Source organism: Gymnodraco acuticeps, unplaced genomic scaffold (assembly GCF_902827175.1).
Source record: "Gymnodraco acuticeps unplaced genomic scaffold, fGymAcu1.1, whole genome shotgun sequence".
NCBI lineage: Eukaryota > Metazoa > Chordata > Actinopteri > Perciformes > Bathydraconidae > Gymnodraco > Gymnodraco acuticeps.
The window spans coordinates 236,633-263,502 of NW_022989802.1; the positions used below are offsets into that span (position 1 = coordinate 236,633).

General features: G+C 40.8%; 2 protein-coding genes and 1 long non-coding RNA gene across 3 annotated transcripts in view; 1 reads left to right on the forward strand and 2 right to left on the reverse strand.

Moving 5' to 3' along the window:
* Positions 1-800: 800 nt before the first annotated feature.
* LOC117552756 lies at positions 801-3,631 on the forward strand. The gene is made up of 5 exons (XM_034226371.1): positions 801-1,115; positions 2,420-2,614; positions 2,705-2,781; positions 2,899-3,550; positions 3,620-3,631. Exons 1-5 carry the CDS (start codon positions 1,020-1,022, stop codon positions 3,629-3,631), a joined length of 1,032 nt encoding a protein of 343 aa, XP_034082262.1. The 5' UTR covers positions 801-1,019.
* Positions 3,632-3,689: 58 nt separating this feature from the next.
* Positions 3,690-5,982, reverse strand: LOC117552745. The gene is made up of 3 exons (XR_004570023.1): positions 5,497-5,982; positions 4,761-4,890; positions 3,690-4,552 (listed from the first exon to the last, which is right to left on the reverse strand). It is a non-coding gene; the product is annotated as an uncharacterized LOC117552745 (long non-coding RNA).
* A 4,764-nt stretch (positions 5,983-10,746) lies between these two features.
* The window catches only part of LOC117552802 (GRB2-related adapter protein-like), a 55,342-nt gene continuing 39,218 nt past the window's right edge, over positions 10,747-26,870 (reverse strand). The window contains 1 exon segment of the mRNA XM_034226449.1: positions 10,747-11,342. Within this exon segment, the coding sequence (XP_034082340.1) occupies positions 11,157-11,342 (186 nt within the window). The 3' untranslated portion in view covers positions 10,747-11,156.

The following is a 26,870-nucleotide window of genomic DNA, read 5'->3' on the forward strand; positions in this document are numbered from 1 at the left end:
TCCACTCTTGTGACAGCTTGTCGGTGACATTTGGTATTCTTATGCCGTCTCACTTCGAGTGTATGACACAAAATATGTCATCATAAATGTGTGTCTGTATCGCACACACACATGCTGCAGCCATAATCAGCCACACACACTTCAAAGTGACTCAGCAGTTTTAACAGTGGAACAAAACAGCAGCTCTATTCTTGGTACACCTTTAACTCCTTTCTTCTCCTTCTTCTCCGCCGCTGGATGCCGGTGGTTTTTAGTCTAACTGTCATTGGCAGGGCAGAGGTGACTCGGTGGGGTTTAAAGACGAGCTTTGCTAAAAATAAAAACATTAGAGGAGACAAAAGAGTGAAAGAAAGGAGAGTGATTCAGTCAAGGAATGTAACGCTGTTTCCTGCTTCTTGACAAACAACTTCAACAAATGTAATGCAATGAATAAGCTTCATTGTCACTGAAGCACACATAACGTCATATCTAATATTTAAACAAATCATTTCCTTGTCCCTAAAGCATTGACTGAGCTATTTTTCGTCCTCAAATGCAGGCATTAAGTTACATGTTCACGTTCTTCTGCCACAATAAGTCGGTTTCTCCAGTGTAATGATAATAAAATGCTAAGTAAGTAGTGGTAATAATATTAATAAAAACAACAACGTTTGGGTTCGTTCGTTTAATATGATGAACGTTAACCAGTAAGCTTCAACAATCAACTCCAGCTCAACAAACCATATTGCAATATCTACGTCAACGTTATTTCTGGAACCAACTGGAAATGTGAGATTCATATTTTTCAGATACACAGATCTTATAGTGAGGTTAATCTATGGGTTAATCTCATACCGTACTCTGCTCTTCAACACTAATGTGACGCTAGCTGTCTGCATCGTCGAGCATAGCTATTTTAAATAGGCTACATGCACAGTCACTTCCGCATTCTACTCATAGCGGCCGATTCATTTCCTGTTTGAAAATGACGACCTTCTACACCCGCTGCCTACAAGAGCTTCCGAAATTAAAAATGTCAGATGTTCATCGGATTTGCCGGACGACTAAAGCCCCAGCCAGCAAACTCGATAAAGGCTTCAAATGATATGCTGCGTCATATATACACAACTATGAAGGTAAGAAGGTAACCGGTACTAACCAGCTAGCTTATGCTCCGGGTTACACTAACATTAGCTGTCAAAAGCTAGGTAACGCCAGAGCCCTATAGTATAACTACTATTATTATTATAAGAGAATATTTTAATCTGATCTGTTTATAGAGTTTCCTATAGTTTCTTAGATTCTGTGATACTGCAAACATCTGCTTGTAGTATCACTCAAAGACTCCTCTGTAAGTTGAGGTCACAGGTCAAACGCTTCTCCTATATCCGTGGGGGAGGGTTGAGACCTGGCTGCATCTCTTTGAGACAAGGAGATTATTGTCTCCCATTTTGCTATTGATTAGGTAAACACGGGCTTCTGTTAGCCCGCCTCTCCTCATGTTGATGCGTGTTGGGTCTATTCTGGGGCAGAGATCATGATGGTGGAGCACGGGACAGTGTGAAACTAAGATGATCTCCCCGGCCGTATTAATGTACTGTGATCAATAAAACTCTCAGTGCTTTGGCTAAACGACGTTCCAGACTCCTTCATTCTACCTCAACATTGCAACAACAGAAGTTTATCTTCACAATTATTATTATACTACTACTATAGTAGACTACTATAGGGCTCTGGGTAACGCTATGTACTGTTTCTGGTGTTAATTCTTTAAAACATTAGCCATTTTGCTAACAAATACTATCGTTTAATAGCCTTATAGCCTAGCCAAGGTTATCTTGTTGTTAGCCACACTGCATAATGGTATCAGCTTTTGTAAAGCAATGTTGCCATAGATGTGTTGACGTGAGTATAGATCTAACGCTGTTGCTCTGTTTTTCTTCATTCAGTGTCCAATAAAGACAGGCTGACAGGGCAGGTCAGCGTGAGAGCCTTGTGCTACAGGTCAATGCGGAAGAGCGAGACAGCACACAGTTTGAGTGTAGGCAGGCAGCATTGACACTGTTCCCCCCTGTTTATTGAGTTTCAGTTCAGTTAAACATTAGTTTACCTTAAGGGAATCTCAACAGTGTCCTACTTCTCCCTGCTTTATCACAGCTGATTGGTCAGATATTATTACATTGATTATGGATGTGTAAGTTTGGGGGTTCAAATATATAGTAAAAATTGCTTTAATACAATTTTCAAGGCATCTTAGTTTCCAAAGAAAGTTCATTGTGGTATTGTAGGGTAAGAGGGTAACACTAAGCATTCAGGAATACATGCTTCTTCTAGGATAATGGGTCAGTAAAAATAACCAATAATTCTACTCATAATAACCTCCTGGCTCATAGTAACAAGTGAGGTTACTAATCACTAGTATTTCTTCTCTCTTTTTTAGATAACGCTTCGTGATTCATCACCAGTGATGCTCACGCACAACCAGTGCTCCTGTGTTGCAGGAACTGTTTTGTGCAATCACACAGTAGCATTGCTGTTCCAAACAGTACACTACACTGAACTGAACATGCCAGTTGTGCCACCTGTGCATAGCTGTACTGAATCGGAACAGCAATGGCACAAGCCGCGAACAATGGTAATTTCAATGAGGTTCAAATACTTGTAATCTTTCACAGAGTTTTTGTTTTAAAGTGACTCAACGAACAGTAATTGTCTTTTCCTTAAGGGTGTGAAGCCAGGGCCCATCAACTCCATGGTCTTCACCAAGCCTGTACCAAATAGGATGGTGCAGACTGGAGTAAGGTAATTTTAGCTGGAAAATTGTGTTTCCTGTGTTTTTAAAATTCATAATTCTGGTGCTGTATTCCTAACCTTTATTGTCACATTAATGTGCTATATTGTCTTTGGCATTCTTTGTAGGAGTGGATTCTACAGAGGCATGGTGGGGCCATTACCAGATCCCTGCCTGTTCAGAGTTACGGAGGCATACTCAGCATTCAGCATTGAAGACAGGCCGCTTGTGACCACAATGAACATGAGACCTGACAAGCCCCTTGTGGAAAGTGCCTTCGGGATTGTGCAGGAGGGCAGTGTTCTGTCCTATCAGATGCCTGCTTTGACGTCTCGGTACACCACACTTCACACTGACACACCACCAACACCCCACTTGCCCATAGAGGGGTATGTGATCTTGCCATGTGATTTACCGCTGGTGTGCTCAGAAGAGGAGCAACTACATATGAACAGCTTATCTGTTGATTTGGAAATGTCTCACAAAATTGAGGAGGCTACCCGTGAGCAAAGCTCTAGCTCAGAGTGGCATCTGCTCCGCAAACCCAGGGTTACTGCCTCTAGGTTTAGAGAGATTTGTCACGTCAGAGGTGAGAGCTCTGCTAACTCTCTTGCAGAGCGAATACTCAAAGGTACAAGGCAGACTGCAGAAATGAGGAGAGGTGCAGAGATGGAGCCCACAGTAGCAGCTGAATACAGTAGACTGGCAAACGTGAACTACTCCCCTTGTGGCCTTGTCATTCACCCCTCTACGCCCTGGCTTGGTGCCTCCCCTGATGGAGTTGTTTTTTATATATATTGTTTGTCACATTTCATATATGTAACTAAATATACAATTGTATTTAAAAAGACAATAAAGTGAAGTGATTTGTGTAATGAATAGTAAATCATTGCATTTGTAAGAAATCATCAACGCATTGTAATTTGCTATTTACCATTTATTCAAACAAAACACTAGCGTGTGTCAGGCAACACGGGATTACGGTGTGCTCACCCAGCTTAATCACAGCTACCTGCACAGGTGTCATCATCTTGTCTTATTTCACCCATTTCTTGACCAGTGCTTTGTTCTGATAGTTTGACAGCATACATGCTACTGCAAACAGTTGGTTGATGTTGTAGGCATGGGACAGGAGGATGACACCATCAAAAAGTTTGTTCTCTTTTATCCTCCTAATGACACGCTCCACATGAACCCTCAGTCTGGCAATGGCCTGTGTCTCCCTCACCTGGCATTTGCTTCTGCTTTGACAGAAAAGGTGGGCAGTACACCTTGCATTTGCAGCAATCGCTGATCAGGAAGCCCTTATCTACCATCACTGCCATGTTTTCAGTCAACAACGCAGCTATTCCAGATTGTTTGAAAATCTCCTTGTCGCTGACAGAACCACCATACAGACTGGAAACAAATGTCACTGCGCCATGTGGGGCTATGCCAACCAGGGCTTTCATGGTGCAGTGAGATTTGTATGTAGAATACATTTCACTTTGGAGGAGGAGTGAGGATGGTGTTTGACACCTCAGCTCTGTGCAATCCAGGATCACCTGTGTGTCTGGGAAATCTTTGAATGCCTCTGGGAGGTGGGCTTGAACTTCTGCAGGTGTAAGCCAGATGCACTGTGACCCCAATAAAGTTGTAAGAAAACTCGTCCATGTTGCAATGATGCGGCTCACAGTGGACTGGTGTACGTTGAAGCGGTTTGCAAGGTCCCTCTCTTTCAAACCCCACCGACAGGAAGCAGAGAAAAAGGAAGAACTCGTCAATTGGCTGAAGCAGCTGTCTCTGGAAGATAAACAAAAAAAGGGTACTATATTAATGTCATGAGTGTAGCACACCATGGGAAAAACATTAAGTTGTTTTAGTTCTCTGATGTATTCAAAAAGGATTGAGTACTATAGCCTTTTAGCCTACACGAAAGCAATGAAATGTCGGAGAAACATTTTCCCTTCAGTTTGTGTTTAGATTGTGTGTTAAAAGAAACGTAGCCTACCGGACGTGCGTGTGTAACCACTTCTTCATTCCTCTTGGCAGCTGATATCGCTCTTGTAACACGAACCATTTTATAAATGGAAGGCTCAATCAAAAACCAGAAGGCCATCAGGTGGTTATAGCTCGGGAATCTGTACACAAAAGACACATGTCAGTCATTAATTGACTCGTTAACTGTAACACATGGGCTAATGCTTTCCTCTTGTTTGCTATAATACATTACAATTCAAATAGACTGATTAAGAAGGCACTTGGTGCAGGTATAGTAATATACAGCAGTAACATGTAACAACTACATTAAAGCAGCAGTAATAATAATCTAAAACATACAGGGAACATTTTACACAGAATGACTACTTTTACTCTTCTTAAGTGTGCAACTGGGAGAAACGCAGTGGATATTGACATGTACTTTTACTTTGGTAAGGTTTTGAAGATTTCCACTTGTAGTAAAGTATTATCAGTATGTTGTTAGTATTAGTATGTTTTACTCCACCACATTTAGTTAACCTTCATAGTTTCTAGTTACTTATGAAAACACATGATTTATGATTCTACATGTTCAGTTCAGGAGTATTTTCAAACCATAGTATTTGTACTTATACTTCAGTTAAGTTGAGTAGCCTACTTATTCCAACACTGCATGCAAATAGTCAGCAGTCAAACGGCAGGTAAACAGGATTCTTTATAAGCTAATCCATCTCAAAAACTTGGATAGAATTTAGCCAAAACATTACCTGGTATAGAATCGGATGTTGTCGTCGGAGCCAGCAAACCGCTGTAAGCAAAACTCTCGCTGGACTTAACTCTTAACTCCTGCAGTTGCTTCTGAAGATCCTCCAATGTTTTGGAGTTGTCTTCTGTAGCTTGAGAGGACATGTCCAGTGAAGCTGGTTCAGGGGTTGAGCAGTAATCATGGTCACGGACATCGATGTGCTCTTCCTGCTCCTCCCGAGAGACTGGTTCAGTGGGCCGCTCCCTTCTCTCCCAAACACTAGCCCGCGGTGTTTGAGCAGTGAAGTGATTCCACTCAAACAGAGTTGGGACAGCACCTTTCACAAGCCTCCTAAGGCCATCAAGGGTTTTTGGCTCTATTAGTTGATCCGTAGCGAAGTGACGACTGCAGACCTTGGAGTGAGAGGAGATTGTAAAGTTATCACGTCGTATTTTAACCAGCCACTGTCTTCGCAGCTCGAGTTCGGTCGGAAAGCCATGGAAACTTAGGACGCCGTTGAATTTAGCTGACGCCGTACAAAGTGGGACACAGCAGTGCTCGGAGTAGTTATTTACTTGTCTTTGCAAATGCTCCATTTTGAAAATCTTCCGTCGACTCATATTTAAACCACAGATTTAAACAGTAAAACATTTGTGGACGCTCAGCTACGCAGACCAGAAGCAACCCGGAAGCGTCCGAGCAGTATAACGGCTAAGGCGGAAGTACGTCTCAGACCCTAGTCCTAGTGCATGTAGCCTATTAACAATAACAATGCATACAGTTACCTAACTAGCAAACTAACTAATGTACAAGCATGACCTTATTTTACCAACCTCACCGAGAAGCCTTATGTTTTACAGTATAATCCTTCTTAATGTTTTACACTTCTCTATTATGTTTTAACTTGTATGCTACGGATACCATCGTTAGCACAGATGTAGCTTCGTCTCGCTTGTTAGCTGAATAAAAAGACAAGTAAGAAATAAAGTGCTTGAATTTCACTTACCGAATAAACTGCATTCATGGACGGTCTGTTTGAACCGCAGAGCCATAAGATAAGTGCGATATTTCAATGAAGAATACTCCACCAGGCATCAACACAACAAACACGTCCGAGTAGCAGCCTGGAGCTAATGAAGCTAACGGGGCTAGCAAAGAGACCACTAGCAGATGACTTCCGTTACATTAGAATGACTTCCGTTACATTAGAATGACTTCGGTTACAGCAAGAATCCCCTCACACACACATAGGTGAAACACATGCACATTCCCTACTGAGAACCTTTCAGTAAAATGTTTTTCAGGAGTGTGTGTGTGTGAGGTTAATTTTCAGTATTGTGTGTGTGAGGTGTTCAGTAGTGAATGTGAGAGGATTTCAGTAGTGTGTGTGTGAGGCTTAATTTTCAGTAGTGTGTGTGTGTGAGGTGTTCAGTAGTGAATGTGAGAGTATTTCAGTAGTGTGTGTGCAAGGCCAGATGTGTTCAGTAGTGTGTGTGTGTGTGTGTGTGTGAGGTGTTCAGTAGTGAATGTGAGAGTATTTCAGTAGTGTGTGTGCAAGGCCAGATGTTTTCAGTAGTGTGTGTGTGAGGTGAGTTTGAATTTTGGCCTACACGGCCCCTCATATGTGTGTGTGTGACTGTCATCAAGCGTTGTTCAGTCACACACACTTAAACACAGACGCCTGACTTCTTTGTGACAATTAGTATTAAATTCCAATGAGATCTCTCCTGGCATGCACACAAGATACAACGACATATGTATGAAGCAGGTTGTCTCACGGCTATTCAAATACTATTGCCCTATCACATAGTTCTGTAACACACCCTTTGATGGAAGTATATCAAGGGCTGCAAGGTTGTTGTTTTACTTAATTGAATTGAATAATCATTACGTTTATAAACGGTCGGAAACTATTACATTCCTAGAGTTCGTAGAGCCTCGAGGTAATGTCTACAAATTGCGTTTTTATCCAACTAACCATACAATTGCAGACGTTTCATTTACAGTAGAGAGGAGCAAGAACCAGCTATTATTGATATTTTTGCTTTATAATTCACTTTAACCATTTTATTAATGCAATAATAGCTGATACATTTTATGACACTGCGATTGATTAAAGAGATATTTTTTAGCATATTCTATGCACAATTAACTGCACTGTTTATTTATAACTTGCACCAGTCACATCACGTCCTTTTTCAACAATTGCTATTTCAAAGGATGTAAATGTCAGGGGACCGTACCGAATGCAAAGAAAACACATCATTCTTTGCGATTAACCTGCATTTCGGGGCCCGAATTGTGAAATATCATAGCAAATGTCATGAAATTGCAAGTTATACATGAAATGAAATGGTTTTTTTTACATTAAATTGCAATCTGGGTCAATACAACGACCTATCTCAATTTCTGAACGAACCTGGGGCAGGATAATGCGATAATGCTATAATATGCTATAATATGTTAAAATGTAAATGACTGTGATATCCTCTGTAGAAATACGGTCCTATTGCTGGAGAACTGGATGGTTCCCGATGTATTAGAGTGCCCTTGTGGTATGTACCAATTTAATTTAGTGTTGTTATTTTTCTTTAATGTAAAGTCAAGTAGTTGTCCTGTGTATATATGTATTGCTTTTGGCTCTATGTCTTTGTCCTATGTATGTGATTTTTTGTAAGCTGAAAATCAATAAACATATTGATAAAAAAAAAAAAATTTGGGACTTAAAGGCAAGAAAAGGACAATATGGAAAACATTGCACAATGTGTCACACAGTTCAATTCAGAAACTTTGAAGCAGACAAACTGCATCAGCAAAGAGGAACAGTGACTCATATGCAGGGGTGTAATATAACTAACAACTAACTTAAGTATTTTTCAAATACTTGTACTGACTAGTTCTGTTTTGTACTACTCCAATATATTTAGGCTCAAATATCATACATTTTACTCCATTACTATTATTTATCACTCCGATTTACTTGTTACTTTAATAATAATAATAATAATACATTGATTTCAAAGCACCCAAGGACACCTCCATAAATCCATAAAATATTCTGAAAACTGTACAAAAGGCCAGTAACAGGCGACATGTAGCACTACAGTGAGTAGGCGGATCTGAACAGCTGGGTTTTGAGGAGGGACTTGAATGCAGTGATTGTGTCAGACTGTCGGATGTGTTGGGGGGGAGTTTCAGAGTCTTGGAGCAGTGCAGCCAAAAGCCAGAGCACCCATGGTGACGAGGGGTGGGGACGGTAAGTAGACCAGCCAGGGGGTTTAAGAGGTCGGCCAGATAGGTGGGGGCAAGGTTGTGGAGGGCTTTGAATGTGGGGAGGAGGTTTTTGTCCTCAATCCGGTGTTGTATAGAGAGCCAGTGCAGTTGGATGGGGGTGATGTGGTCAGTAGACTTGGTGCGGCTGATGATCCGGGCAGAAGAGTTCTGAATGATTTGGACTTTATTGAGGAGTTTGATGGGAAGGCCAGAAAGGACAGCATTGCATTGTGTTAGCATTAATCAACACATATTCTCTGTGGCAGCCCCGAAGCTCTGGAACTCCCTCCCCCAATACCTCCGTGAGTCTGAGTCCCTCACCCTGTTCCAGTCCCGCCTCAAAACCCACCTCTTCAACTCTGTATCCATAAGCCCCGCCCCCCCTCTCAATCAACTTCCTCCTGACTACTTTTCTGTTTTGTTTTGTTTTTCTACCCTCCCTCCCAAATGTAAAGTGTCTTTGGGTTCAAGAAAAGCGCTATAGAAATAAAATATATTATTATTATTATAACAACAACAAAATGCAAATATGATGCAGTACTACTGATATGATACCGTACTACTTACCTACCCTAATCATAACTAACATTGGCTCAACATTGATCAACTACAACGGTAAAACAATAGTAAATGTATTTATTGGTGATAAAACTGAATAATATTCTGTTATACTGTGAAAAGAGTCTTTTGCAAACTGAATACTTTCAAGTCTCAAATACATTCAGCTGAAAGTACTTCTGTACCTCTACTTAAGTAACACTTTCAATCCAAGACTTGTAACGGCCCGTCCACACAGCGGCGTGCGTTGAAGCTTCCAACGCTTCTGCCCATTCACTTTGAATGGGGTGACGTCACTTTTAGCCGAACTGCATTTTGGGAAGCGACGTGGAGCGTTGCTCGCTTCAAAAGTTGAGCAATGTTCAACTTTTGACGCCTCGGCAGAAGCGCCAGCCAATGAAATCCCGTTTATGCAAATCTGCCAGTACAAGCGCTAGCCAATCAAACCGCGTGTATGCTGGGAGAGACTACGCAGGTCATTTCCTCATATTCCAAAAAATGGAGGGAAAGTTCATTATAGCGGTAGTGAATCACCCAGTGCTGAATGATCAGTCTCTGTTCATCTCCCGGGATACAAACCGGAGGAGCGAGGCATGGATGGAGGTGGCAGAGACAGTGGGTGAAACTGGTAGGTTTTCGCCTGTTTGGGGATTTTATATCCAGTTTACTTCGTTTTAACATTGCTATTGCTTTGTATGTCGGGGGCGGGAGATTCATGTGATTGGTTGTTGGTCGCAAAAAATCCCCAAGCTTCAGATACGCCCACCGCCAAGCGTCAACGCACGCTGCTGTGTGGACGCTCCGTAATGTATTTGAAAACCATAGTATTTCTACGTTTACTTAAAGGATCTGAGTACGTCTTCCACCTCTGCTCCTATGTTTGTATCAACAGACACTAAAGTAAATGTTTTTGAACAATAATCTCCAAGCTCTGAAGTTTAAAGAGGTAAATGTAATCACTTTATTGAAATGATTTGTCATTACATGTTAAGGAAGATCGGTCCAAGTTGTTACCGTAAATCACATAACAACTATTTGTTGCAACAGAAACAAAACCTTTTTTACAATGTTTAATCTTACTTGTAATATATGTATTCTAAGATTACACATGAATAAGAATAAATACAAACAAACAAACAAATTATTCATAAACTAATTGAGCATAGTACATTTGAAGCTGTGTATTTTAAACAAAGTGTCTTCATGTCACTCAGTAACCTTCACTGCTCCACACACACTAACTCATACACACATGCATTCACTTTCCCTTTAGCACACGGTAAACATACTTAAAGTTTGCAGGTTTCTATGTGTTTAGACCCACGTTTCACACACACACACACACACACACACACACACACACACACACACACACACACACACACACACACACACACACACACACACACACACACACACACACACACACACACACCACACACACACACACTCCTGCACAGCGAGAGAGGGCTTTGTGAGTATCCTCAGAGTGTGTGGCCCAAATATTCCCAACACAATGTCCCTCTGTGACTCTCTGCTAGATCTCTTCATGGGAATGGTGCCAACCACTGGAGCAAATCCTGAGTGTATAGGTCCAAATCTTCTTTTTTGTATATATAAGATTAGTTGTGGGATCAGGTGGAAGTGATTGATGAGCTCGTAGCAGCTGATTGGACGAGGCTTGTGATTGACAGGTGGCATCACAGGGGAAATGGAAGGAATCTGTGACATAATGAGCAGTTCAGTTGTTCCTCGTCAGTGATTGGACACAGCAGGTGAGCGGTGTGAGGGGGCGGGGTTAAGACCTTTTATGACACCTTGGGAGCGTTTGTGTTTGATTGACACGTCACGTCATTGGCAGTGGTAAATGGGCTGGACGTACTCCGGGGGGAAGTGGCCCACGTGTCCATGGCAACGGCCCCTCCAGCGCTGCGAATCAGAGCAGTCCATGAGTTCGATGACATCACCGCGCAGGAAGCGTAGCTGCGACGGGTGGTGGGGGGTGAAGTCGAAGAGAGCGTGGGCATGATGGGGACGCTGTGGGGGGGAGAGTGAGAGAAAGAGAGTTACTGAAATGAACTTCATTTGTCCGTGGCAGTATAACAAAAAAGAAGTGTTCAGGTTAAGTGACATTGTGTCAATTTAATAAATTATGTTCTCTGTTTTTCTCTCAAAGTACAAGCATATTTTATTCATATCTTTCATTTAACATTTATTTATCCAAATCATTGTCGGTCAGTCCATTCCTCGGCCTGTGAAATATTCATATGATGAGAAATGTCTGACCAAAACAGTAGCAACCGCACAGAGGAGGAAGACTAATATTAATTTCTGTTATAAACATCATTACTGCAACGGTTCACCTAAATACTACCCTGTTGACAAGAGTGACAGCTAGGTTTTATATTGATGATGGATTTCAAAAAATGATGTAATGTTTAGAAATCCTTAAATGCTTGTTGAGGGTTATTTAAAGGAATAGTTCTACGTTTTGGGAAACACTTTTATTTCTCAAGCGATAAAAAGGAAGATTGATGCCATTTCGGTTGTGATGGTATCAATCTTATCATCTCTCGGCAAGAAAGACAGAATTTCCAAATATGTCTGACTATTGCTAAGAAGGAAGGAGGAAAAAGGTATCTTTGGGTTGTGTAGCTTCAAGGGACATTTTGTGTGATGAAATCTAAAATTCCTGTTAAATCAATTTATCCCCGTTATGCTTATCCTCTTATCCTAAAACTCAAGACATGACATTCTCAAACCTTTATTTTTCCACACCTGAGGACATAAGTTTATTTTAAGTAGATACTGTACATACATTTTGATAAGAGATTATCTTTTGGGTCACAGCTGCAGGTCACAGTTGAATTCACTGAATTCTTATTCATAAAAAATCTTTATAAGCTCTGTTCATTTTTTGTCTAAATGTGAGCTTTAAAGTGGACCTATTAAGCTATATTGGAAAATATATTGTCGGGCCATACCTATACAAAACATGTCTGTGAAGTTTTTTGCTTAAAATACCAAACAGATCCCCCATTGTAGCCATGCCTCATACTGCTCAAACCCCTCTTTTGCAGCCCTGTAAGAGAAACGCGGATTTTGGGTCCTTAGCTTAAAAAAAAAAAAAGAGGAGGCGGAGCTAATGCCTGATCAGAATTCTACCGGAGATAAAGTACAATTCTGCTGTGATAAAACCCCATCCTGTTCTAAACCACATCAAGGATTATTTCTGAAACAGCATGGAGCTCAAATGCTTTTTCTCTTGCAGGTTTATCACAAGGTGAGTTCCTTTTTTTATTTCCTGCTTTTTAAACACATGTTAGAGTGTTAGCGAGGCTTGCTAATGTAAACAAAGACGAGATTACGTCTAAAACACGTCAGGCATTGTTTCTGATAGCAATTTTCTGTGGGTCCGCTGCCGATTTGACGTCAGATCGGCAGCAAATCTGTATCCGCTCGTTGTACCCGTTTTTAAAAGATTTGGGTACGGAAGAAAAGAGAGAGGGTTTTATTTTCTGACGCTGCGTGAGTTCCCCGACGCACCGGGGACACATGTTTATGTATAAAAGACATCACAAAGTGTATTTTGCACGATAGGTCCCCTTTAATATGGCAGAGCAACTTTTGAAATAATGACAAAGTGATTTGAGGAGGTCATGAAAAAGAAGAATAGTGTAAGACATACAGAATGTGATGACGACATGAAAACAGCCCTCTGTTGAAATTGTGATTTGTAATGGTGAAAGGCGTACTGCTTTCAATTGAACCTGCAGGTGTGGGCCTTCTCTGTCTCACTTAGGTTTACAAAAGTAGTCTTTCTTCTCCCCTGATCGACAGCCTCCTCTGATCTCTGTTGACTCGTGAAGTAAAAGCAATTTAAGAGTAGCAGAATAAAAGTGGCTATTTTAAGAAATCTTGAACTAAACTAACGTCTTAGCTGTCAGTTGCACTCCGACAGAGAAACGATATATGAACTGGGAGAAAGCCGAAAGACTGAAACGAATACCAATATTGTATTTTTTACGTGTGAGTGTTTCTGGGCTGTGTTACTGCTGTGGAGTGCTTTGTGTTGGACCAAGGCCCTGTCATCCAGGGATGTCATCCAGGCACACAAACACACTCTAAGCAGACAGCAGGATTAGGATCAAGACACACAAACACAATCTATCAATCCCACAAATCTGTAAAATCCTTGCATATCCTAGATTTCTTTTTTGTGTGTGTGTTCACGCACACACCCTCTTCCTGTGTATCTGGGTGTGAGCGAGCAAGTGTGTGCAGACCCCTGTGTGTTCAAGTGTGTGTGTGATAGCACAGGGAAAACTCATTCATTTCCCATGGCAGTTCATGAGGAGCGATGGTTTGGAAAGAGAAATATGGTCGCCACGTATCAGCTGCGCTTGGCTGCCTTGTGATCAACGTCCTCAGAAGGAGATAAGAAGCGATCTAGTGCTAAGTATTTAACTGATACAGAATTAGTTTTGAAAAAACAACTTAACGATAAGACGTACGATACAAAAAGCAACAAGAACCGAGATTACGTTTAAAGAGGACCCTATTATGCTAATTGTCAGGGTCATATTTGTGTTTGATGTCTCTACTGTAGGGATGTGCATCTCCATCACTGAGGCCGATGCGATGCGCATCTCGATACATTGCCACGATACGATACATTAACGATACATTTGAAACACCAGGCGATGCGATACGATACGATTCACCCCTGTTGCGATACAGTTCGATACGATTTGATTCAACATTATGCGATTCGGTGCGATACGATGCGATTCAACACGATGCAAAAATAATGATACTTCAATTTGGTACGACAGAGGATTTTTGTTGTATTCCTTATATGCAGCAAATCATACATTAACAAAAAAGTGCTTTACATATTTGGTACTGCACATCCCATCATGCCGTTTATTTTTTTACCTTTAAAAGCTCTCCAGAGTACAATTGTATAACACCTCACAGTTAAACAATGTAAGGATGCATTGCTCATGATTAACAATGTGCAAATAACAGCTACCATAGTGCAACGCCCATACAGCTGCCAGCCTGATGTGTTTAACACTCATTCATAGGCTAACTCACCAGTGAGCAGAAAGCGGTGGGTTCTATATGAACAATAAATAATACAAATAACCTTTCACAAACAGGTATTTCATAACTGCTTACAGTGAGGAATACATTTAAATTATTATTGGCCGTCACAGGCTGCTGTAAACTAAACACCACTCTCTCTGACAGAACACCTCACTGAGTGATTTAACTCATATGTCTAACTTTGAGGTTTCTCTTTTCAGCCGCAGACCCCATGTCGCCTCTTTATGTGCGTCGCTAAGTTCCTCGTACTACTTGTGTACTTTAAATCGGCTCGGCATCGTTAACAATTTGCGAGCGATTTTTCAAGTTGACCGTCTGTGCCGCGCACATATACCATCAGGACGTTACTGATGGGGTGCGGCTGCGGAGTGATACTGTGTGTATGCAAGCCCGCATCTAGGACGGATCTATGTATCATGGCTGTAGACCTGTTAAGTAATAAAGATACCTCATACAAAAGTCTACGGATACCTTATTACTCTCCATGACCTGCGGTCAACTATATAGCCTAGCATAAAGGACTATTACACCGTCTTTCTTGAACAATCCGAAGTGTTACCAAACGTTTGATTTGTAGGTATTTTTCGGTGCGCTGTGTTTCTCTTTCTCCTCGACTTCCGTGTGTGTTGATAACTGAGACTCTCGGCCTCCGTAGTGGCGAAGCAAATATCAAAGATCGTCTCTGCTGAGCGTTGACAAGATTAGGGGATTTTATATGAATGAATCGGTTTTTTACCGATGCAAAGACGCTACGCAATCGATGCATCGCGAGTTCAACCCGGTTCAACCCAAACTGTAGCCGATGTGCACTCTTTCAACCGGTGCACTCGCATCTTGAACGTTTATGCCGGTGCACCGATGCGAATCGGTGAATCTTAACATCTCTACTCTACTGTGACATGTTTCCACGCTTTAATGTTCAAAAAGCTCTTTATTTTTCTCATAGTGCTGCAGCACCTCTTTTCACCCTCTGTCTGAAACCAGAGCCCAGTCTGCTCTGATTGGTTGGCTCTGTTGTGATTGGTCAACCACTGAGAGATGTCCTGCCCCTTAGCCAATCACGTGCCAAGGTGTTTGAGGGCTAGCCAATAGAAGCACAAGTGTTGCGTAGTGATGTCACCATGTTCTTGAAGTAAACAATGGAGGTGTTTCACGCACAAAACCTAAATAACACACTACGGGAAAGTGGAAACTGACCAATAGAGTCATAAACTGAAATAGAGAGAAATCATATGGAGGTGGAAAAAAAACATATTGTTATGAAATATAACGCATAAGGTCAGCTACGTTTCTTTTTCATGCATTGATTTCAGAGTCAAAGTCTTAAGAGGGTTATGCCAGAACTAGATTGTTATCGTTGTGCTGTTAGTGTCAATGTGAAGTGAAGATGATGCTAGTAACTGAAGAAATGGGTTTACTATAAATATTTGAGATACAAGGTCGGAATTAGACAAAGCAAAGACAGAGAAACAAGTTCCTAAATAATCTGGCAGGGAATTTAGGTATGAGGCAAAATAAATGTCTGCATCTTAAAAAAAAGTCCTCATGTTTGCTCCTTGGTATCATAATGTGTGTAATTTCGCTAATGGAGTGTAGACTATGTTACACACAGTGTTGGGACTAACGCAGCACACAGTAACGCGTTACTGTAACGCCGTTATTTTTGGCAGTGACTAGTACTCTAACGCATTACTTCTTAAATTACCGTTACTATCTGGTGCGTTACTCCGTTACTGCGTTAGCCAGACGAACAGAGATGAGAACTGTACTTAAGTACAGTACTTGAGTAAATGTACTTAGATACTTCCTGTGTCACATGCGGAGACGCGCTGTGGGCGTGTTTGTGTTGTTTACTAACAAGACTATCATGGCGGCGGCGGAGCTCAAGTCTAGTTTCTCCACCTGGAGATATTCTCACTATTTCACTTTTGTCGAGCACAAAGAAAAGAACGTTTTAGTTAAATGTAAGTTGTGTCTTGGCGGGTCAAAGATCTTATCTACTGCCCAAACCAGTAATTCAAATCTCTTAAAACATCTGCAAAAACAACATGCTGGGACGAAGCTAGTAGCTAAGACCACAGAGACTCAGCCGACGCCACTCCACCTCCACCTAAGCAACAGCGGCTGGATTTTAACCAAGGGACTGCTAGCCAGGGAAAAGTCGATAAAGCCATTGCACGGTATGTTGTAGAACACATGCAGGCTATTGCTACAGTGGAGTCACCCGCTTTCAGGGAGCTAGTTAGCATGATAGCATGTCCGGACGGCACACGGCATATGGGACGGAAAACTTTTTCCAACTACCTGGAGAAAGAATATACGAAAATGGAAAGCCAGCTAATATCGATGCAATCCAGATTGCATATAATGCATGTCAAGTTGATCAACAGATTGTATTATTCTCCAATGCAATAACAGTACTGAAATGAAGGCTATAGCCTTCATTTCAGTACTGTTATTGCATTGGAGAATAATAAATGGGAGCCCTTTTTGTAAGTAACTAAAACGTGACTTTTCACAGTAACGCATTACTTTGGGGTGTAAGTAACTAGTAAAGTAACGGAGTTACTTTTGAAATGAAGTAACTAGTAATGGTAACTAGTTACTGGTTTTCAGTAACTAGCACAACACTGGTTACACATGATGTCAGTGAGAGACATTGAGTAGGTGTTTGACTTTTGAAGAAGCCAAGGGCTAAATTGAAGCCCCACAGAGAGCAGCTGACCGTTCTTTATATAAAATGACAGAGTTGGGATCCAGGCAAAATATTATGTTATGTGTCTAATGTGTTTGTAATTTGTAGATCTAACTGAATTGAATTGCCGTTTACCATGATATGCTATACATCTTAAGGTGATGAAGAAAAGGTAGGTTGGAGTTAAGGAACTTTCATTATAAAATGAATTAAACAGGAAGCAGTTAAAAAATAACAACTTTAAACGATACAAGGTTAGCATTATTAAAACTGAAATTATTCCAAGCCTATTAGGAGCCTAAGGTGTGACAGGACCTAATCTAACTTTTTATTGTTAATTATTGTCTGTTTGTAATGTTATAGCAACCTGAAATGTATACTTTACTCTTAAAAGCTCCCATTAAAACAGTTGGAACAGAAACAAGGCTACAGATATAAAGGAATGAGTAAGCTGCCGTGATCTGATGTGGAACGACTCATTTTTTCCCAAGGCTACAGAGACATGTAGGTGAACACGGCACATCAGCACGCCACCCTCAGCTTTGTGGCATGTTGTGGTACAGATACAAATTACCTCAAGGCCATGGCAAAGCAACAGTGTACAGTAGAAGAAAAGTCACAGCCTGCATGCTAACGTTGTAATCATAACAGCACACTATATATATATGTATATATATATACAGTATATATATTGTATCGCAATACTACATGGTGCAAGTGTTTGTCCACCATTTTAAAGTCAAAACTGCCCCACCAAAAGAAAAGCTGCCTAAAGATTGTAGGTCAACCCTTTGAGAAACACTATAAATCCAACTACAATAACATATTGAGACTTGCGGAGAATATTTGTCTCTAAACGCCCAAAACATTTTTTTAAACAAATATGAATTGTGATCATAAAATCAAAATTGTAAAAGGTTTTTACCTCAATATGTTCACTCCACTAATGGACACAAAATACAGTTTTCGGATCGTACAGCCCTGTATGTGAAAAAGGCCCCCTGGCATTCAACCCTTATTATATTTCAAAAATGAATATAGGAACATCAAGGTGACCGATGACCACATCAGTGAGACCTGAGGCGGAGTAAAATAGTACCAGCTTGATGGACCTTTAATGAGCATCCTCCTCATGTACCTCCTGCATTACTTGAGGGTAAATCTTAGTACACAATATAAAGATAGTTACTTTGTTCTGTATACAGGAAGATCTACCAAAAAAGTGTGTACCCTTTAACTGAACAGCACGGCTTTAATTATTTTGGGTAGTTCAATTTGTTGAAATTCCAATATGGTTTCTCGATATAGCTGAAACCTCTTCAATGGACTGTATGGATTGGTTTCCATTTCCATTTCACTTCGTAGATGTTAGGTTAATATCAGATAACTAAAAGCACCTTCGAGACATACTTCCCAGTATATTTGTTGAGTGATATTATCTCAATCTCAATCTTTATTTATTTATATAGCACATTTAAAACAACCTTCAGTTGACCAAAGTGCTGTACAGGCAGTAACTACAATATTAAATAACACAATGGGAGTACAATAATAAAACAATAATTAAAAACATAATAAAAAGCACAATAACTAGAAACATATAAATAAATAAAAAACACATACAAATATAAAAATGTAATGTTCAACTAGTATTAAAAGCCAGTGCAAAGAGGTGAGTTTTTAGCTGGGATTTAAAAAGTTCAATAGACTCAGCAGTCCGGATATGTGCCACTGTTCCACAGTCTGGGAGCTGCAACACTGAAAGCTCTGTCACCTCGGGTTTTTTTCCTGCACCGAGGAACCACCAACATATTCTGCTGAGCTGAGCGCAATGCTCTAGCTGGAGCATGGCGGTGCAACAACTCAGACAGGTAATGTGGTGCCAGTCCATGCAATGATTTAAAAACAACAAGTAAGTATTTGAACTGGATCCTGTAACTGACAGGAAGCCAATGAAGGTAGGGCAGTGCGATTATGGCAAAAATCATAATCACGATTATTTGGTCAATAATTGATATCACGATTATTTTGACGATTATTCATTGACCATTTATTGAACTTTAAAACAAATAATATTTTACCAATAAACAAGATCAATAAATATGTTGGAGCGCACTTCCAAAACCATACTAAACATATATTAATATGATAAATAAAAATAAATTAGACCAAAATAAATGAAATCAAATATGTTGCAGTGCACTGTCACAACCTACTGAAAACTCCTTAACATATAGCCAACATTTTGGTAAAACATATTCAACATATTCCACTCAGTTAAACGTTGAAGGCTGGCCAACCGTCATGGTCCAGAAGTAACAGGAAATAAATGTTGAACTACAATTTAAGACCAAATAAAAATGTTTTGGCCACCATGGCAAATGCTGGTAGGGCTGCTCATGTCATCTCTTAAAGATGTTTTGCAATACATACCAGCCTGTTTACATGGTCTGGTTTCAGAGATGAGCGCAGGCAGGTGACAATATTGCCACCTGTACTGAAGACCCTCTCTGAAGAGGAACTTGTGGCAGTGCTGCCACATATGACACAGGAAAAAAAGAAAATACTCTGAACCCTTTCTTTGCCATTATATAAAAATAGTGTTGCTACAAAAGTATAAATTAGGCTTACTAATAAGACAACTCAGATCTGAAGCTACACAGTTTGTTGCATTTTATTAGAGTATAAAAATAAATGCCTTTAAAATAGGATGCAAGCAACACTAGTTTCTGAACTGATAGACTATAATCAATTTAAACAGAACAGATCTTAATGTTTGCATTCTTATACCATTTTGTACAATAATTATCATGAATAAATTCAAACAAACTAAAACTTACAGCAGATTAATAACGGTATCTAAATTGAGTTTTTATTATATCAAAAACCTGTTGAAATGCTGCTGTTATTTTTACTGTCCCACAAAAGCGCGTCGCAGCCTCCAGGAAAGCTTCTTTCATAACTTCGCCGTCTTCGAAAGACTTCATGTGTTTCGCAAGAACGTGACTGACACGATAAGATGCTCTGGTAGCAGCCTTGCTCTTGTTGTTGGGCCTGGTGAAAATGGACTGCTGTGCATTTAGCTGTCCTTTCAGGCCCCTCCCCTTTTGGAGCGTAGGGCAGAATTAGGAGGGAATTCCGTCTCGTAGCGTTTGTGCACTGTTTTGAAATGCCGCTCCTAAATTACCCTTCTTCGATAAAGCCACGCTCGCATTGCAGATGAGACAGATGGACTTTGAATTGGAATAGATACAAAAATAATGATCCTCCCACTCGGAGTGAAAATTATATATTTTGGGCTTTTTTGCTTCTGCCATAATTGCGGTCTTGTGTGTGTGCGGACTGTCACTCCTGTTGACCATCCATGCTGTTGACACGGACAACGTCAGCGAACTGCTCACCAGCCACGCCCGGACACATGGGGTGAGGCCGGCCAATCACAAAGCTTTGACGCGTTCAAGTGCATTATTCTGGCACGGGAACATTATGTTACAGGACATTAACGATAAAACAGAATATTGTTGTTCTATTTTTAGACACATCTCGCGATCGACTGGGAATCTCCCCGCGACCCATCTTTTTAACTAGTTGCTGCTCTTGTTCTGACATCTTCGCTTGCGCTGAACACTCACAACACATGTCACTCCCACGTGGCCGAGTGGGCTTTTAGGGAGGGGCGAAAGCGCATTTAGCAAAATAATCGTATTTTGTCAATTATGCTGTTTTCCTAATCGTCGCAAACCATAATCGTAATCGCGATTAAAATACGATTAATTGCACAGCCCTAATTGAAGGTCTGCCAAAACGGGTGTGATGTGGTCATAACGTCTCTTCCCAGTAAGAAGGCGTGCAGCCGCATTTTGGACCAGCTGCAGGCGACGGATCAAACACTTGCCAACACCAATATAGAGGGAGTTACAATAGTCTAAACGAGACGTTATAAACAAGTGGATTAGCTGTTCAAATTCCTTACTAGGAAGATAGGCTTTTACTTTCCCCAGAAGCCGCAGCTGGAAGAAGCTTGTCTTGACAACTGAGCTTATCTGTTTGTCAAATTTAAAACAGTTGTCAAAGATGACTCCAAGATTTCTGTATATTTTACTCAGCATTAGCAGACTAAATATGAAATGAATCACAATAGATCTGTTGAGCAGCTGAGAGAAGGTGGGTGGGCTAGTCATATTCTCACTTCTCTAAAAAGCAACACCAGCCATTTTGATATCTTAGTAAGAGACACAAATGACTGCTAATACCTAATAATTAATCAAGACAGGCAAACTGACTAACTTGGTAGTGCATCACACTAACATGTAACAGAGAGAATAAATCAAGTATTGGATCATCATCAAATGAACAAGTATCAACGTTCTGTTATGGTCTTAAATCTGCTTTATAACAGCCATAAAGCAGAGAAAGAGTGCAGCATCTGTCTGATTCTTATCCAGTATTTATATGAGTGACAAGGTGAATTGTATGCCTGATAGGGGCATTATGAGCAATTATTGTTACGATGCTACTATTGCTGTATACAGAGGTCATGACACCAGTTGAAAACAGAACATAAATGGCTGTATTCATGAAAACCAGAAAGAGCGGGTGTTGTTTCCACATTATTTGGGTCATTCGTTTTTTTTTTGTATCCTCCCATGGGACGTCTGTTTCTATCTCCTGTTTAACTACCTTCGTAACGCCCAGAAGCTAAATTCTCCTCTCGCACACCTGCTCCAGCTGCATTCGTTCAGAGGACTGTGCGACATCATGTAATTTAGAAAACATGCATGAAACTGTTTAAGTGTGTGGCAGGCTATGTCTAAACAACAGCTGCGGTTTTGCGATAATATAACATATTTTTAGGATTGAAAACCTGCCTTACTTGACTAAAAGTCCCCGGTTCTGCCTCATAAAAATATTGCAGCAGTCTGGCATCATACGTCTTTTTATAATATCTGATTTATACAATTTCAGAAGTTTAAGAAAAATGTAGCCGGTGAAATGGACAAAGCCTGATGACTTTAACGCCAAACTCTACTCCAGCTCTCTTATGGCGCGTTTCCACTGCAGGCCTCGCTCGGCCTCGCTCGGTTTGGTTAGGCCTTATTAGGCCCAGCTCACTTTAATGCTGCGCTTCCATTACGGCCCGTCCACACAGCGGCGTGTGTTGAAGCTTCCAACGCTTCTGCCCATTCACTTTGAATGGGGTGACGTCACTTTTAGCCGAACTGCATCGTGGGAAGCGACGTGGAGCGTTGCTGGCGTGGCTCGCTGCAAAAGTTGAGCAATGTTCAACTTTTCACGCCTCGGCAGAAGCGTCAGCCAATCGAATCATATGCCAGTACAAGCTCTAGCCAATCAAACCGCTGCTTGTGTGTCAGGGGCGGGAGATTCATGTGATTGGTTGTTGGTTACTGGCATATGATTCGATTGGCTGACGCCTCCGCCCGAGGTGTCAAAAGTTGAACATTGCTCAACTTTTGCAGCGAGCCACGCCAGCAACGCTCCACGTCGCTTCCCAAAATGCAGTTCGGCTAAAAGTGACGTCACCCCATTCAAAGTGAATGGGCAGAAGCGTTGGAAGCTTCAACGCACGCCGCTGTGTGGACGGGCCGTTACAGTTTAGGAACTGGGGTAGTTACTATAGTAACGCAGTGTAGGCGGAGCCGTGACGTCATCTTCAATGAGAGCCCCAGAAAAACAACACAGCCGTTAGCTCTTAGCACTCAGAGCTCACAGCTCCTTATATCTGTTCAGAAACTAGACAAAAGTTAAACAAGTACAAACCACAGACTGCCTGTGTCATGGCGAATACAGTCGCTGGTTTATTTATGTCTGTATAGGCCGTTGTTGTGAGTGTGGACGGTCGGAGCATATACAACGTTAGCTTAGCCAAGCTCCGTTTAGAAAACACACATTTTAAAAGGGTTTTTCGCCTGCCGTCTGTCTGCAGACTTGTCAAAGCATTAATTCATGGTTTTTACTAACCGGTATCAGTATGTTGTTACTTCGGCATCATTTTGAAACGTGTATTACAATTAAATCACGGTAAAATATGTTCATCTTGTTGTAGTTGTAGCCCCCTTGCCAGCGATTCTCTCTCTAGTTTAGCATACTCAGCCCGACTCAGCCTAGTTGTTCCTGGCCCTAGAACCACGATTTAGTCGGGCCAGAAAAAAGGTGAAAAAGTAGCCCCGGGCCAAAACTAGGCCAAGTGGAAACGCAACCAAAAACGGGCCCCGCACGGCTCGGCACGCTTAAAGCGAGCTACCCGCTGCAGTGGAAACGCAACAGCAAGGATATGAAGAGAGGGATGAGTGGGGCCAGAGTTATTTAAGTAAAGCTTACACTTCAATCAATAAGGATCACCCTCTAAAAACATTCAATTCAGACAGGCTCAACAACCAATTAGATTTCATTCGGCTTGCTCTTATGATGTGGGCATGAAAAATAGAACTATATCGATATTTTTCTATATATTTGATTATTTTTGTGTTCTTTAAAATATGAAGCGTAGGACCTTGGGTAAAAGAAATTCAAAATGCACCGTTGCCAGAATACCAATACCTGTATAGTTTGAAATACCTTCACACACATAAACACAGGATGATGTAGGTGCATGTTTGTGTTACTTCCTCCCGCACTTTACTTCTATTAATAGCATTAACCTGTAAACTCCTCACTTCCTATGTGATCGTCTCAGAAAACCACGAAGCAGCAGTGACTGGCTATCTTAGATGCTGTTTCACCACTCTTTATTTACTGGCATGTATTACTAGCTGATAGTAATGTAAATATTTGGTTTACCTGCCAAAATTAGACAAGTATATTCAAATAAGTGTTTACAAACAGACTATGGCTTTAAAATTCATCAAAAATGATATCAGAAACGCAACATGGACTACATTAATACCCAAACCGAAGGAAGTGCTATAGCCTATTAAGTAAAGGAAAACATTTAACAAATATCAATCTGAATGAAATACTGTTACGGCTGCTATTTCTGCCTGCTCAGTAACCTGTCTGGGATTGTTTGCAGCTGTGTGTGTGTGTGTGTGTGTGTGATTATGCAAATGAGCTGTGTGGTTGCCCCAACATCATTAGCTGCCCATCCTCTGGTCCGCCTCTGAAGATGGGGATTGGATTGACGTCGTCCAATCGCAGCGCACAGCCGGCGCACACCTGCTGGGGAGGAGTACAAAGGCTGCGGACTATCACCACTCTGGAGGCTCTGCTGTGTGAGCGGAGGCCTCTCGCTTGTTGCTCTCGTTTGTGTGCAAATGTGTAACCAGTGGTTAACTAGTGTGATCTTGTGTGTTAGTAGTGCCTAGAGTAGCTTAGTTAGAGGTTAGAGTAGTTTTTATAGTGTTTAGAGTAGCTTAGGGTTTTGTGACTGTTGCCTGTAGTTTAGCTGTGTGTTTTGTATACATTCCCGGTGTTAGTCTGTACCACTTTTAAAGTGAGGTTTTGTTTAGTTCCTTATTTAGGGTGAGTGGTATTTCTTTGTATGTACACAGACTCCTTTTTAAGAGTCCTCCCTTTGTTTGGTTATTTGTCAACCTGTGCCCTTTTGGCCCTTTTGTTTGTTCCAGGCTGCATGCCTTCCATTTTGTTTGCCGCTGCTATTTATAATAAAACCACTTATAATTAATACCAATACCAATCTGGTTGTGTTTCTTCCCTTTAGTTCCCCTAGCCTAATAGGGAACGTAACAAATACTGTAGTGCTGCAGAGTAGCCCAGGTATTTAACAGACCTTATAAATAATCCTTGTTTGGTACAAATTATCTTAAAAATCACACATGATCCGATGATATTTTTAAATGATAATCATAATAGATTGTTTTAAAATTTATCATTACCTCTAATATCACAAATCATCGCAATTGCAATATCAGTCAATATCTTTGCAATTTTCTGATTTTTGCCAAAACAGGTGGTACTAAATCTTGAATTTGTGCTAAAGAAAATCGTATTTCTTCCAGATGGTGCCTTATGAATTAGGTTATTATTACTATGCTATATATACACAGTATGTGCTTCTATACCTATTAAAATGGCCATGCACTTTTAACAGAGACAAACAAACTAATTGCTGCCCTGCTTTTAGGCTATTTTCCATCCATGGCGGGAAAAGGAAAAACCTTTATTAAATTAATGAAGTTGTAGTCCTTACATGTGATGAAAATGAAGATGAAACAGATATAATTGAGTGAGAGCTAAAGAACTGGTTACAGTGTAACACTAGACCGAAGAGGTCATGTGAGATTTGACATTTCCTATTCATCTTGTTTACTAATATACGAGAGCGACGGGCATGCAGCTCTAATGAGTCATGTGACCTTAATGTGACCTGTCACATCCTGTTAGTCCTTTAACTTGAATATGCCAGGCAATACGCTCATCGTTATTACTTATGAGCAGTAATATAAAAAATATGTATTATTTAAAATATAATTGGTCATTAATATAATTTAGAGTACGTGCTTGCTGCTCTCTAATGCCAAAAGACTTAACCCACATTATAAGAGTCAGTCTGTCCCTGGGAAATAATGTCTGATGGTAACTAGAAATGTAGTACACTAGAAAAGTGCACTCATCACCAAGGGTGTCATCCCAAATGAAAAGAAAGTAGAATCTCAATCAGTCTATCAATTGTCCCCAAACAATTCTGCAACAGTCTTGTAGCGTGCCTATATGCCCACTACCAAAAGAGGTTTTTTAAAACAAAGATCACACATAAATCTCAGGCTATTTGGTACAGGAGTATGCGAGTGCACAAAACAGACGGATACACGTACACCATGCATAACCCAAAACATTTCTTACGCCCATGTGAAGATAATGATCTTCAAAAGATCATTCATTGTGTGTATTCAAGTCTGCAACAATACACATCGTCCTAATGGGGACATACCCAATTAAATGGCAGCTTATCCACCAGTTTGTCAAGGAACCTCACCTAAAGCCACACTTGTCAACATTGTCATGGCGCAAAAGGTAGTCAGGAATTTTAGGGTTCATCCTCTGGGAAACATGAATATTGGTATAACATTTTCTGGCATCCCATCCGCCAGTTTGTTAAAGTATTTCACTCAAAACCACACATGTCAAAGATGTCATGCGGAAAAAGGATAAGCCAGAAATGTTAGGGGTTCATCCTCAGGGAACCATGACCATCAGTATAAAATGTCATGGCAGCCCATCCACTAGTTTCTCAAGGTACTTCACTTAAAACCAAAATGTCTACTTTGTCGTGGTGCAAAAGGAAAAGCCAGAGATGTTAAGATTCATCTTCTTGGAACTATATATGTCGTTATAAAAACTGATAAAGTCCCATCCTCCAGTTGGTTAAGGTATTTTACTCAAAACCAATTTTAACAATGCTGTAAAAGGAAAAGCCAGAAATGTTGCGGTTCATCCTATTAACCATTAAAGTCGACATAAAAAGACATGACATCCCATCCACTAGTTTGTTGAGGTATTTCGCTCAAAGTGTCAACGATGTCATGCTGCAAAAAGCCAGAAATGTTAGGGGTTTATCTTCAGGGAACCATGACCATCTGTATGAAATGTCATGGTAGCCCGTGCACTAGATTTCACTCAAAACTACAAATGTTAGGGTTCTTCTTTTGGGGACCATGCCAATCCATTCGGTAGTTGTTGAGATGTTTCAGCCTTGACCAAACTGGAGACACTGACATCCCTAAAGCCATGCTATAGCAGCCAACATTCAAGTTTACCCTGCCTATTGTCAACCCTGATAT

Coding starts and splice junctions, on each gene's coding strand:
- LOC117552756 (XM_034226371.1), top strand. CDS start 1,020: ATGTTCATCGGATTTGCCGGACGACTAAAGCCCCAGCCAGCAAACTCG. Junction 2,615..2,704: donor GGCACAAGCCGCGAACAATG/GTAATTTCAATG, acceptor CTTTTCCTTAAG/GGTGTGAAGCCAGGGCCCAT. Junction 2,782..2,898: donor ATGGTGCAGACTGGAGTAAG/GTAATTTTAGCT, acceptor CATTCTTTGTAG/GAGTGGATTCTACAGAGGCA.